We start from the raw sequence: 13060 nt of genomic DNA on the forward strand, positions 1-13060 counted from the left end.
GGTAAATAAGCTAGAATTCTGTAGTGGGAATAGAATGTTGGTTCCAAGAATACTGGAGCTACTCAATAAATGTCTGTCAGGAAAACACCTTGTTCAAGTTGGGGTTCGTCAAGGATCTGGTTTGGGATCCGTTCTTTTATACCATTTGTGAATTACACTTGTATATATTGGAGCAAATATTGAATAGCTTATTTGGTGCAAGATTGTTGGATATAGATAGGGTTTACTAGACAAGCTACGTACCTTTCTCCCCAACGAAGGGCAGAGACCAGGTGAAGACGTCCATGAAGTTGGGCAGCCAGTAGGGGTGAGGGGAGCAGTTGAACTGACGAATGTTCATCACGTTGTTCTCATACTTCAGCACAGCAGCCTACAACACAAATATACCATATCAAGTCATATTCTGTTCAAATAAAAAGATAAATTAAAAAATTAAAATACGGGTTCAGTAAATATTTGTCCAGAAAATCTAGGATATTTTCAGGATATGTATATCTTAATGGCTATGAACTAACATAAATTTGTATTCAATACAAAAAAATACAAAAACTACCATCCAATGGTTAAGAAGTGTATTAAGAAGCTACTGCGAGCTAAAAATATAAAATATTTTTTTATTTTAAATATTTCTTTTTACTTCACCCAATCATCAAAATTACCTTTTTAGTGTTTTTTTTTTATGTTTCAGTTACTCACTTTTAAGGTTTCCGTTATAGGAAAAGTATATTTGACCAGTGATATAACTTAAGGTAATAATATTCATTTGCATGAAAAAATTAAGGTATACTTGGATTCAGGACTCAAAAAAACAAAACAAAAATCTTATGTGGTGGTACATATACCCAACAATTACTAATGAAATGTTTAATCAAACAATATGGGTATTTATGCACGTAAAAATGTTTCACGGGACAAACCTCAGGATGGACCTTAGTTAAATCTTTGTATGAAGTGTTATTTACCTTATTATTGTATACATCCAGATAATTTGGTGCTGAGAAAATAGTGATGAGAGACGGAAAGCCTGTCGTTTGACTTTTCCTGTACATTCGATATCTGAAAATAAAGAAATTACAATAATAATTATAATATTGTACTTAAGAATAACATCCAAACAAATGGGTTTTTACTAAGTTTACAGAGAAGAGGATGGCTGTTAACCATTTGTTAGACCCAATCCTCTTAATTTTATCCAGAGCAGCATTGGAGAAAACCTCAGGACAATTATTAAACGTAATACACACAGGAAAACATTCAAATCTGAATAATTACCCAGCATCCTGTGCTTCATGAGCCCTTATTATGGACAGCAAGTTATTATTCTGGAGAAAATCACAGCAAGCAGCATAACTGCAACATAAAAATACATTGGTTACATTTTATAACAAATAAATGAGCAAATTATCTGAACAAGGAATCATTGGTCCTTAGGAGCTTCTAATTCTTCTAAACAACCTTATCATGACTAACACGAATTAAATATTTCCCCAAACGATTAACCGCATTTGCATTATTATTCATGGGAGATTGATGACCACCAACCTGTACTAATTAAAAGTAAAGTTTAGCTACTAAGGGGCTTAACACATTGAGGATTAGTAAGAGTTTAATTAACCAAGGACCTTGTAGGATATTATACGGAGCATTAGTTAGCATTATCTAGTTCACACTTCACAGAGTTGTAAAAATAATACTTTAAAAATTAAAACAATCTCATTATTTTTAAGTAAAAAAAGAGAAAGTAAATACAAAATGTTATAAATTATGACAGGAGGAGAGTGTATGATAATTGTTTAACTAACTAAAAAAGGAGAGTTCATTGGGTATTGAGTTATTAAAAATATTAAAATATAACTGGTCAAGTAAAATCCTACTAGAAGAAAGTTAAGAATTGAACTAGGAAAATGAAATGAAATGGACCTCATCAAACGATAAAATATTTCCATACATATAATGATTAGGCTAAAGTTTATCGGTTCATGATGAAATCAGATAGCATTTGTGCAAAGAGCAAACAAAACCATATATTTTAATGTGATGAGGATGTGTGTTAAAATAATGTGATGAAAGTCCTGAATTCTAAGCTGGCTCTTTAGCCATCATCATCCACTTAGCTTATGGACAGCTGGGTTAAGTTTCAAATCATTGTGACCTTGTAAAATGTGGCTTGGTTCAAATTTTACTGACAAAAGACTTAGTCAACAAAATTTTTAGTCAAAAAATTTTGCTGCGGTCATTCAGATTCTTCACCCTTTTAGCTAACTGAATTGTCCAGACTACTACCAATTGTAGTTCTTGAGGCCCCATGCCAATAGCAAAACCTGATGTCAGTGAAATTAATCAGGCCATACAGTCAGTAATGCAATTACGCATCACCGTGTGCACTGGTACAACCAGAAACCAAGTACGTCATAATACATGATGTGGTAACCTAATTAAATTGCTACTTATGCTAGTTCAAGAAAGGGTGATTGACTTTCCTAGCTGTCATACATCAATTCTCGGAACATATTATATCCCAGATTATCAAAACTATCACAGAACTATTAGTCTTTTTAAGACCAAACCAGTTCTTCTATTTGTTGGGTGAGCACTATGACGACTCAGCACACAAATTATGCTATTCTAATTATTGTGTTGCAAAGTAATTATTGTATTGCAAAGCTATTGTAATTATGCAACTGCTCGGACAGCATGAATTATGTTGGACCTAAACACTGCGCTGTCTTTTAGGAAGAGTGTAAAATGCCAGAATACAATTACAGGATATAATAGTAGGATAAAATGACAGGATATGAGGGTGGTATACAATGACAGTTAATGGTAGGATATAATTGGCTAACTAACTCAATTGTAGGTACCCCTAGAAAGACTACTGAAGTATGTGAGGCAAAAACACCTATTATTTGCTGAAATACAAATATCCAGGATACAAATCTGTAAAGCCACCTCTCAAGAGTTAATGAACAATTTTTATGAGTTCCAACCCTAAGGATTTTCTGCACTTTATTTCACAACTGGATGGATAGGTGAGCGCTTGCCTAATACTAAAAAGGTTGCCAGTTTGAGAAGCGCTTGTTGCCTATTTTCTGATAGTTTTGACACTGGACCCAACTTTGATCTTTGAGCTTTTAAAGAACAGCCCTGTCTAAAGCAATAGCTGGTCTAAGTGAGCAACAAAGTTACATAGATCATCCCAACTTCCAACACTCACGCTGCATGCATCCTAAAATACATACCTGAGTATGTGTCACCATACTAACTCAGTGACAAAGTGATGAATGAATGATTTTAGCATTGGTGCCTGGTTATGACTTGTACACTTTAAGTATTGCATAATTTTCAACTTGTATGAAGAAAGATTTTGATTTTCTCAATTATAATCTCCATTTAGATATTTGTTGACAAATTGAGCTCAAATTAAGCTTCATAGACTGACCTGTAGAAGTAGGAGCAGCCCCGTACACTGTTGTGACTGAAATGTTCCGCGTTTTTCTCGTTGCCAAAGTCCTCAAGGGGATCGGACCACAGCAGGTCACACATCGGTCCAAACGCCGGGGGCTCCTTGAACCGATCCAGCTGAAACAGGTTAAAAACCGTTAGGAACCAAGTTTGCAAAAATCACACACTTATGTAATTATACGTACAACCATTTTTTTAAGTAGCCTTTTCAGTTCAGTTCTTAGAATTTAAAAGTTTCTCCTAACAGCATTGTTTACTTTCTGTTATAAACCAGAAGAGATATTGTTTTGTTTATTATATAATCAACGGTAGTAACCATATTACATATAGTACCTATACATATTGGCAAGTTATTATCAAGAAGGCCATGAGGAAGACGCGGAGAATAGGCGAAGAGGACCGGCTCGCTGTCTTGGAAATTCTACAAGTGAGTACGGATCGCCATTTTTACTATCACTTTTTCTAAGTCCAATTAGCCTAGAAATTATCAAGTTAAATGCATTTACATTAACTGGCGACGAGTGTAAATTAAAGTATTTTACTTTGTGCGCGTGTGAAAGTCTTTTATTCGATTTACAAGAGAAAATTAAATTGTGTTCGACCAAAAGGAGTTTGGTCCAAACAGGCAAAGACGCCTTGCAGGAAAAATCTGGTCGAAAAAGAAGGAAAATTTTGATTTTTACTGGAATTCAAGCATTATTCCGAAGCTAAAAGTATTTTATATTTTGGAGAAAGGTATTTGGTTGTATATAAGTCTATTTTTTCCCAACTAGTTGGTTTTGTGATGGAGTAATGAACTTTTTAAAACTTCCATACTCACGTCTAGGGTTGCCCCTTTTTAGGCCTAGGCCTATTGTCTTACTTCAGACACCATATGATAATCACGAAAAATGGCTTCGAAACAAATACTAGGGAAAATACAAGAGTTCAATAAAGACCAGGAGTCTTTTGAAAATTATATTGAAAGATTACAATTTTTCTTTAAAGTAAACTCAATTGAGGACAATGCTAAAGTTCCCCTTTTTATCTCCCTTATGGGACCAGATCTTTATAGCACGCTTAAAAATCTTTTATTGCCAAAGAAACCCGGTGAGGTTACATTTGACGTCATTGTTACGACTTTAACTTCATTCTTTTTGCCTAAGAAAAATAAGGCCTATGAACGTTTTGTCTTTAATAAGTGTGCACAGAAGGAGGGGGAGGCGGTGTCAGAGTTTGCCGTACAGCTAAAAAAACTTGCGTCCACCTGCGACTTCAAGGAGTTCTTGGATGATGCTCTCAGGGATAGGTTTTTGTGTGGCCTTCGTTCAAACGAGATTCAGAGTAGGCTATTATCCGAAGGTGATACTCTTACCTTTGACAAGGCATTACAGTTAGCCCTAGTTTTAGAAGATGCTTCTCGTAGTGTAAGGAGTTTGCACCCAGATTTATCAGACCGCACCATTTCTGAAATTAATTTTGTAAAGGCTCAGAGGCCTAGAGACCAATCAGGGGGGTTCAATCACAACTACAAAGGTCAACGCCAGAGATCGTGTTATTGCTGCGGGAAAAACCATGATTTTAAGAATTGTTTTTACAAGGATTTTATCTGTCATAACTGTAATAAGAAGGGGCATTTGTCCAAAATGTGTAGGCAGCCTTCAAGTAGACCTTTGGTAAAGGGCAAAATAAATCTCTGTTCGGAGAGCGATGAAGATGAATTAGCGGGAACTAAGTCGGCTACTGCGCCGGAATATGAGTTGTATAGTATAGGCCTAGCCTACACTGGTAGTAGTCATGGTTCAACACCTAAGAATTCTTTTACCGTAGAAATGTTAATCAATAGTTTACCTATCAAAATGCTTATTGACACTGGAGCAGTGGTTAGCATAATGCCAGAAGATGTTTTTGTTAATACCTTTAAGGAGGATAGGCCTAAGTTAACGAAAAGCAACATTTACCTTAAGACTTATACTGGACAGCGTTTAAGTGTTCTGGGCGAGTTTCAGGCGAGAGTCACAAATAATGACACAACGTTAGATCTGCCGATGGTGATCATCCGAAGCGAAACTCCAAACCAACCAGTGTTACTAGGCAGGAACTGGCTTAACAGGATCAAATTGGACTGGGGAAAACTGGTCAAGGATAATAACCTAGATGGAAGACAAGTGAAGGACAAGGACATGGTGGGCGTTGTAAACGGTAAGAATTTTCCAATAGATTCTACCGTAAGGAGTTTGAAGGAAACTTTTGCACCTGTTTTTGAAGTAGGTGTAGGGACTATAAAGGGAACAGAAGTAGAATTGGTTCTGAAAGAGAATGCTAAACCAATATTTTGTAAAGCTCGTAACATTCCGTTTGCCTTAAGAGGGGCTGTTGAGAAGGAAATCGAAAAACTTGTGGAAAATGAAGTAATCTATCCAGTTACGCAAACTGAGTGGAGTACACCAATTGTGGTGGTAGGGAAACCTAACAATGAAGTAAGAATATGTTGTGATTTTAAGGTTACATTGAACCCCTGGTTGAGAACCGATCATTATCCACTACCGACAACCGAGGATATTTTCTCAAACATATCCGGTGCAAAAGTTTTCACAAAAATTGATTTGAGTTCAGCATATAATCAAATCTGTGTTAGTCCAAGCTCTCAAGAGCTATTGACAATTAATACACCTAAGGGTTTATTCAGATATAAGAGACTCCCTTTTGGGATAACAAGTGCTGGCGCAATTTTCCAGTCAGTTATGGATAAAATTCTAGCAGGGATTGAAAATGTACACTGTTACCTGGATGATATCCTTATTACTTCTCAGTCTTTTGAAGATATGTACGAAAAGGTTAAGGAGGTTTTGTCCCGATTGCAACAGTACGGAGTGCGAATTAACGCAGGGAAAAGTGAATTTTTTAGGGACAGTCTTACATTTTTGGGACATCGTCTGGATGCAAGGGGAATATACCCCAGTGAGGAATTAACAGCAGATATTGTTAAGGCTCCTAGGCCAACCGATCTAACCCAACTGCGGTCATACATAGGCTTATTAAACTACTACGGGAAATTTCTCCCAAATTTGTCTACTCTGCTACACCCTTTATACAGCTTGTTAAACAAGGGGGTCAAGTGGTCCTGGTCGGAAGAGTGTGAAAGAGCATTTCAAAAGAGTAAAGAGCTCCTTTTGACAAACAAGGTTCTCATACCCTTCAATCCGAAACTAGACATAGTTGTCATGGCGGATGCTAGTCCATATGGAGTAGGGGGGGTAATCTCACATCGGCTTCCTGACGGGTCCGAAAAACCCATAGCCTTTGGATCAAGAACACTATCAGTACATGAGGCTCGATACTCACAAATAGAGAAGGAAGCGCTCGCTTTAGTATTTGTTGTAAAAAAATTTCATACCTTCTTGTACGGTAGACGTTTTATCTTAGCAACGGATCACCGTCCTTTGACCTTTTTGCTTGGTCATAACAAGTCAATCCCTACTTTAGCAGCCGCCCGGATTCAGAGATGGGCTCTGACCCTAGCAGCTTATGATTACGAGCTGGTTTACCGAAAAGGTTCTGATATGTGTAATGCAGATGCAATGTCAAGACTGCCCTGTAATGTTGATTGCAACCCAGATGAAGTCGTAGCTTTCTTTTCTTCCATTGATGAAATGCCTATAACCTTCAAGGAGATTAGTCTCGCCACCCGCCACGACCCCGTCTTGTCTAAGGTGTTGGACTATACGTTGAATGGGTGGCCTAGCTATAACAACAGCCCCCAATTGAAGCCATATTTCTCAAGGTCTACCGAATTGTCTGTTGAGCAGGATTGCTTACTCTGGGGAAGGAGAGTTGTGATACCGGCGCCGCATCGGAAGGAAGTTTTGGCACTCTTGCATAAGGAACATCCAGGGGAAAGTCGAATGAAAAATCTGGCCCGCAGTTACGTGTGGTGGCCCAACATGGATAATGACCTAGAGGAGATGGTTAAAAATTGTTTTATTTGTCAGTCCACTCGGAATTCGTTGCAGTTGGCCCCGTTACAACAGTGGTCGTGGCCCAAGCATTGCTGGCAGCGCATACACATTGATTTTGCCTCATTCCACAATAAGGAGTTTTTGATTATTATTGATAGCTTTTCAAAATGGATGGAGGTTTTCTACATGACGTCAATCACGTCAGCCAAGACAATCGAGAAACTCAGGACTTGTTTTTCTGCCTACGGTCTTCCGTCAACTTTGGTATCAGATGGTGGCCCTCAACTTAATTCAAAAGAGTTTGATGATTTTTTGAAAGCCAATGCTATCCTTCATGTGGTCACCCCACCGTACCACCCAGCTTCGAACGGCCTTGCTGAACGAGCGGTACAGACTACCAAAAAATCTTTTATCCGTCAGCTTTTACATGATGAGAAGTCCGGAGAACCTCGGGCTTTACAACATCGCATTGACAGTTTCCTCTTCGCCTATCGAAATACTCCGCATTCGACCACAGGAAGTACCCCAGCAGAGTTATTCTTACGATTTGTACCAAGAAATCATTTGAGCTTGTTAAAACCCCACCTCGCTCGTTCAGTTGATGAAAAACAGTTGAAAATGGAAGAAGCGGCTAATAAGAGAAGAGGCAAATTCAGATCATTTGTAGTAGGGGAGGAAGTATATGTTAAAAGCGTAAGACAGGAATCTTTAAACTGGATGCCAGGACAGGTTGTTAAGGTAGTGAGTCAAGTGACTTATTTAGTGAAGGTACAAGGCCGTACTCGCTTTGTTCATGCTGACCACTTGTGTCCTAAATTTGGAACAAATGTCGAAGAAGAAACCCTTATGACATTACCTACACCAGTTTCCCCAGGAAGGCCTAAGACTAGCCCGGGTATTAATAAAACAGTAGAGGAGATGAAGGATGGTTGCGAGATGGATCAACCTATAATTCAAGACGAAGTACATGAACCTGACCCAGTGAAGACAGTAAAAACCCCAAGCCCCGGAGGACCTCTTCGCCGTTCTCAGCGTGAGAGAAAACCTCCAAGGAAACTCGATCTTTAATCGAAGTAAATAAGTTCCCTCCAAGAAGAATTAAGTATTTTATGTTCATGAAGAAGTTTTAATTTTTGTTTTTATTTTGAGAAGATATATTGATTGTTTTATCCTTTTATGATGGTTGGGAGGGAATTGTTATAAACCAGAAGAGATATTGTTTTGTTTATTAGGGTTAGGCAAAAGTCTGGAACCCCCCCATTAACTTTAAAACGAATCACGCCAAGGAAACTAAACTGAGCACACCTTTATATGAAATGAAAATGCACTTTTTGGTCAGTATAAAAATTTTTTCCGGGACCCCAAAATGGGGGATTTTGGGGGCAACTCAAAAATTTCAAATGTTAAGCCCCATCGAGTGACACCTCATTTTGAAGGTCTTGATTTAAGAAAACAAACAACGCAAACTAGAGGTCCCTATCTTAACCCAGTCAAAAATGGCGGTCACTTGAAATTTCAAAAAAAGCAATTTGGAAATTTGAATAAAAAGTAATAACCCCCCTTCTAAGTTTTTTCTAATGTTAATTACAAAGATATCCTTTTGGTGGTTGTGCAACCTTCGCAGGTACTTTATTATTGTCATTTCAAAAATTTTGAATTTTCACCGAAAATGGGGGGTTTTGGGGGCAACTCAAAAATTTCAAATGTTAAGCCCCATTGAGTGGCACTTCATTTTGAAGGTCTTGATTTAAGAAAACATACAACGCAAACTAGAGGTCCCTATCTTAACCCAGTCAAAAATGGCGGTCACTTGAAATTTCAAAAAAAAACAATTTGGAAATTTGAATAAAAAGTAATAATCCCCCTTCTAAGTTTTTCCTAATGTTAATTACAAAGATATCCTTTTGGTGGTTGTGCAACCTTCGCATGTACTTTATTATTATCATTTCAAAAATTTTGAATTTGCACCGAAAATGGGGGATTTTGGGGGCAACTCAAAAATGTCCAATTTTAAGCCCCATCGAGTGTCACCTCATTTTGAAGATCTTGATTTAAGAAAACAAATTGTGCAAACCAAACTTTGTCATCTACTTCCAGAGTAATTTTATTAGTTCATTTACAATTATTTTACATTGAGGAAAACCAGCCGCATTGGAAAACCCCGCATTGGAAAACAATAACTCTTGAGGGTAACTTTCACCGGCTTTGACATTCTAGGACCACAACCTTATCAGTAACTATCAGACTGGCATTTGGGTGAGACTAACCACTAGCCAATATGGTATGTTTCATAATTTTACTGTAAAATGGAGCTGAGTGAACAAGAGCGGATCACTATACTAATTATGCGAGGATATGGTGACAGAATCAGAAGTTATGTACAGGTAAAAAACTTATTTAATGATTCTTTTCCTAATCGTAACCCTATTTCAAAATCAGTGGTAATAAAAACTGTTCAACGTTTTGAAGAGACAGGCAGTGTCAAGGACCGTCCCAGATCAGGAAGACCGAAAACTGCTACAAACGAAGAAAAGTCATTGGATGTTTTGCAATCTGTTGTAGAAAATCCCCATGTCTCAACAAATGTTGTTGGCCTAAGTGTAGAGATCTCCCAAAGATCAGTGCGTAGAGTTTTACACGACAGCGGTTTTAAAGCATACAAACTTCATTTAGTTCAGGAACTATCTGAGGATGACTTCGATCGTCGAGTAGAATTTTGCGAGTTAATGATGTCACGTATTGATAACAATACTATTCAATTAAATAACATTGTTTTCTCAGATGAAGCAACTTTTATGGTAAACGGAAATGTCAACAGGCATAATTGTCGCTACTGGTCTGATGAAAACCCTCGCTGGATGAGAGAACAACATACACAACATCCGGAAAAATTAAATGTTTGGCTTGGTATTGTAGGAGATAGATTTATCGGACCGTTCTTCATTGAAGGTAATCTTAACTCTGCAGTGTACCTGACAATGCTCCAACAGCAGATTATTCCCGCTGTCCAGTTAGCAACTAATAACAGTGATCAGATTTGGTTCCAGCAAGATGGAGCACCTCCACACTATGGCCGGGATGTCCGCACGTATTTGAACAACATGTTTCCAAATCGCTGGATAGGGAGACGAGGGGCTGTCGAGTGGCCTGCAAGGTCACCTGATTTGTCACCACTTGATTACTTTGCTTGGGGCCACATTAAAGATAATGTGTATAAAACAAAACCACAGTGCATCAATGATCTGAGGAACAGGATAGTTGAGGAAATTCACAATGTTCCACGAGAATCCATTCAACATGCTGTTTCACATTTTTACAACAGGCTAGGACATGTCCAGACAGTACAAGGGGAGCAATTCGAGCATCTTTTATAAGGAAATTAGGTGAGTAGAAGCAATAAAATTTGATAATAATTATTAATGTTAAGATGTTTTCCTACGCCATATTGAAAGTTAGTGATTAATAAGAATTGTAACATAAATTTCGTCTAATAACGTTTTGCTTTTTAATAAAACTTTAGTACGCACTGTTTATTGACTGTTTATTGATCAAGAATCTTCAAAAGAGGTTATTCAATAGTGCGATGCATTTTCAAGTGACCGCTATTTTTGACTGGGTTAAGATAGAGACCTCTAGTTTGCGTTGTTTGTTTTCTTAAATCAAGACCTTCAAAATGAGGTGTAACTCGATGGGGCTTAACATTTGAAATTTTTGAGTTGCCCCCAAAATCCCCCATTTTCGGTGCAAATTCAAAATTTTTGAAATAACAATAATAAAGTACCTGCAAAGGTTGCACAACCACCAAAAGGATATCTTTGTAATTAACATTAGGAAAAACTTAGAAGGGGGGTTATTACTTTTTATTCAAATTTCCAAATTGCTTTTTTTGAAATTTCAAGTGACCGCCATTTTTGACTGGGTTAAGATAGGGACCTCTAGTTTGCGTTGTTTGTTTTCTTAAATGAAGACCTTCAAAATGAGGTGTCACTCGATGGGGCTTAACATTTGAAATTTTTGAGTTGCCCCCAAAATCCCCCATTTTGGGGTCCCGGAAAAATTTTTTATACTGACCAAAAAGTGCATTTTCATTTCATATAAAGGTGTGCTCAGTTTAGTTTCCTTGGCGTGATTCGTTTTAAAGTTAATGGGGGGGTTCCAGACTTTTGCCTAACCCTGTATAATCAACGGTAGTAACCATATTACATATAGTACCTATACATATTGGCAAGTTATTATCAAGAAGGCCATGAGGAAGACGCGGAGAATAGGCGAAGAGGACCGGCTCGCTGTCTTGGAAATTCTACAAGTGAGTACGGATCGCCATTTTTACTATCACTTTTTCTAAGTCCAATTAGCCTAGAAATTATCAAGTTAAATGCATTTACATTACTTTCATAACAGCATAGTTTCACTCATAACAACTCGGGTAACGGACCAATGAGGTTCAAGGTTTGAGAGAGAAGAAGTAAAATTGTAATGATTCGAACATCAAATCAGCTGTTAAGGCCAATTTAATTGTTGAGTGGTGCAACTAGTGTTTGGTACAATGTTTTGTTGCATCACTGTTGGTGGCAATGAGAGGTTATAAACAAAAACATAACCTCTCTTAAAAGTTATGAGTAGTAATTTTCAGTACCAATTAAAACACTGTAGTAGGTAAAGTAGTGTACGCAACCCGCGTAAATAGAGTAAGGTTCGTACCTTAAATTTTCTACTCGTGTCGTTAACACTATCTTTATGCAATCTTTGCGTAAACTACTATTTATTCTTCGAAAACAATACGTAAACAGTTGAATATTTAAAGAAGTTATTTAAAACGGAACTTGAATTTTTAAAGATAAAGTTGGTTTACATAAATGAGTAAATGAGTTTGAGTATCATTGTTTGTAAGAAAGGGTTTGGCATTTCTACTGTATCAGGACTGAGTCTAGGTCAAGCATTTGGTTAGCAAACAAGACAAAAGATAAGTTTTTTGAATTACAAAACGTTTTTCGGATCACGCAAGACATTGGATTTTAGGTCTAGAAACATTGTGAGACGCTGTGTGTGTCATCGATGATTCCTAATAAAAACAGAAAAGGTGAGTAGAGCACAAAAAATTTTAAAATGAATTTATACGTCAGCTAAAAGGGTGTACTTAAAAAACCGAAAACTCGCTCTTGTTTATAAGAACCTCACAGAATCAATTAGCCCAGAAATTTTTTCAGATAATCATTGTTGAATAAATCTCAAAGAATCAATTGGCTCATGTGATGAATTGTTTTTAGAGAATCACTCAATGTTCAATAAGATATCACAGAATTAACTGTCACCAAGAATTCAAGTGTTTTTAAGGTGTTAACATCAGTTAATCAGTTAAGCTCTTTGTTCAATAGAAACTCACAGAACCATTTTAACTCAAGAGATTATCTCATTTAACAGAATCACTATTTGTTCAAAGGGACCTCACAAGGTTAATTGACTCAATGTATGTTTTTTAGAGAATCGTTCACTGTTTAACAGAACCTCACATAACCATTGACTCTTTGTAATATGACGCTATACTGTTCTCAACAAATATGTTAATAAAGAATACTGTTTATTGTCTATTTGTTCAATGCGACCTCACGAGGTTATTGACTCAATGTATGATTTGTTTTAGAGAATCACTCGCTGTTCAA

At 37.1% G+C, this 13060-nt stretch overlaps 1 protein-coding gene across 5 annotated transcripts in view; it reads right to left on the reverse strand.

The window, feature by feature from the left end:
* LOC128989775 (serine/threonine-protein phosphatase 2B catalytic subunit 2-like) overlaps positions 1-13060 on the reverse strand; it is a 141578-nt gene that overhangs the window by 16860 nt on the left and 111658 nt on the right. For all 5 annotated transcript variants that reach the window (XM_054411854.1, XM_054411847.1, XM_054411838.1 and 2 more), the window contains exons 6-9: positions 3440-3579; positions 1273-1350; positions 963-1056; positions 244-370 (exon numbers count right to left, since the gene is read on the reverse strand). In XM_054411854.1, coding sequence (XP_054267829.1) covers positions 244-370; positions 963-1056; positions 1273-1350; positions 3440-3579 — 439 coding nt within the window. The remainder of the gene's footprint in view (positions 1-243; positions 371-962; positions 1057-1272; positions 1351-3439; positions 3580-13060) is intronic.

The sequence above is a fragment of the Macrosteles quadrilineatus genome, unplaced genomic scaffold (assembly GCF_028750875.1).
Source record: "Macrosteles quadrilineatus isolate MER2022 unplaced genomic scaffold, UCM_ALF_1.0 Scaffold_1__1_contigs__length_201487025, whole genome shotgun sequence".
NCBI classification, from domain to species: Eukaryota; Metazoa; Arthropoda; class Insecta; order Hemiptera; family Cicadellidae; genus Macrosteles; species Macrosteles quadrilineatus.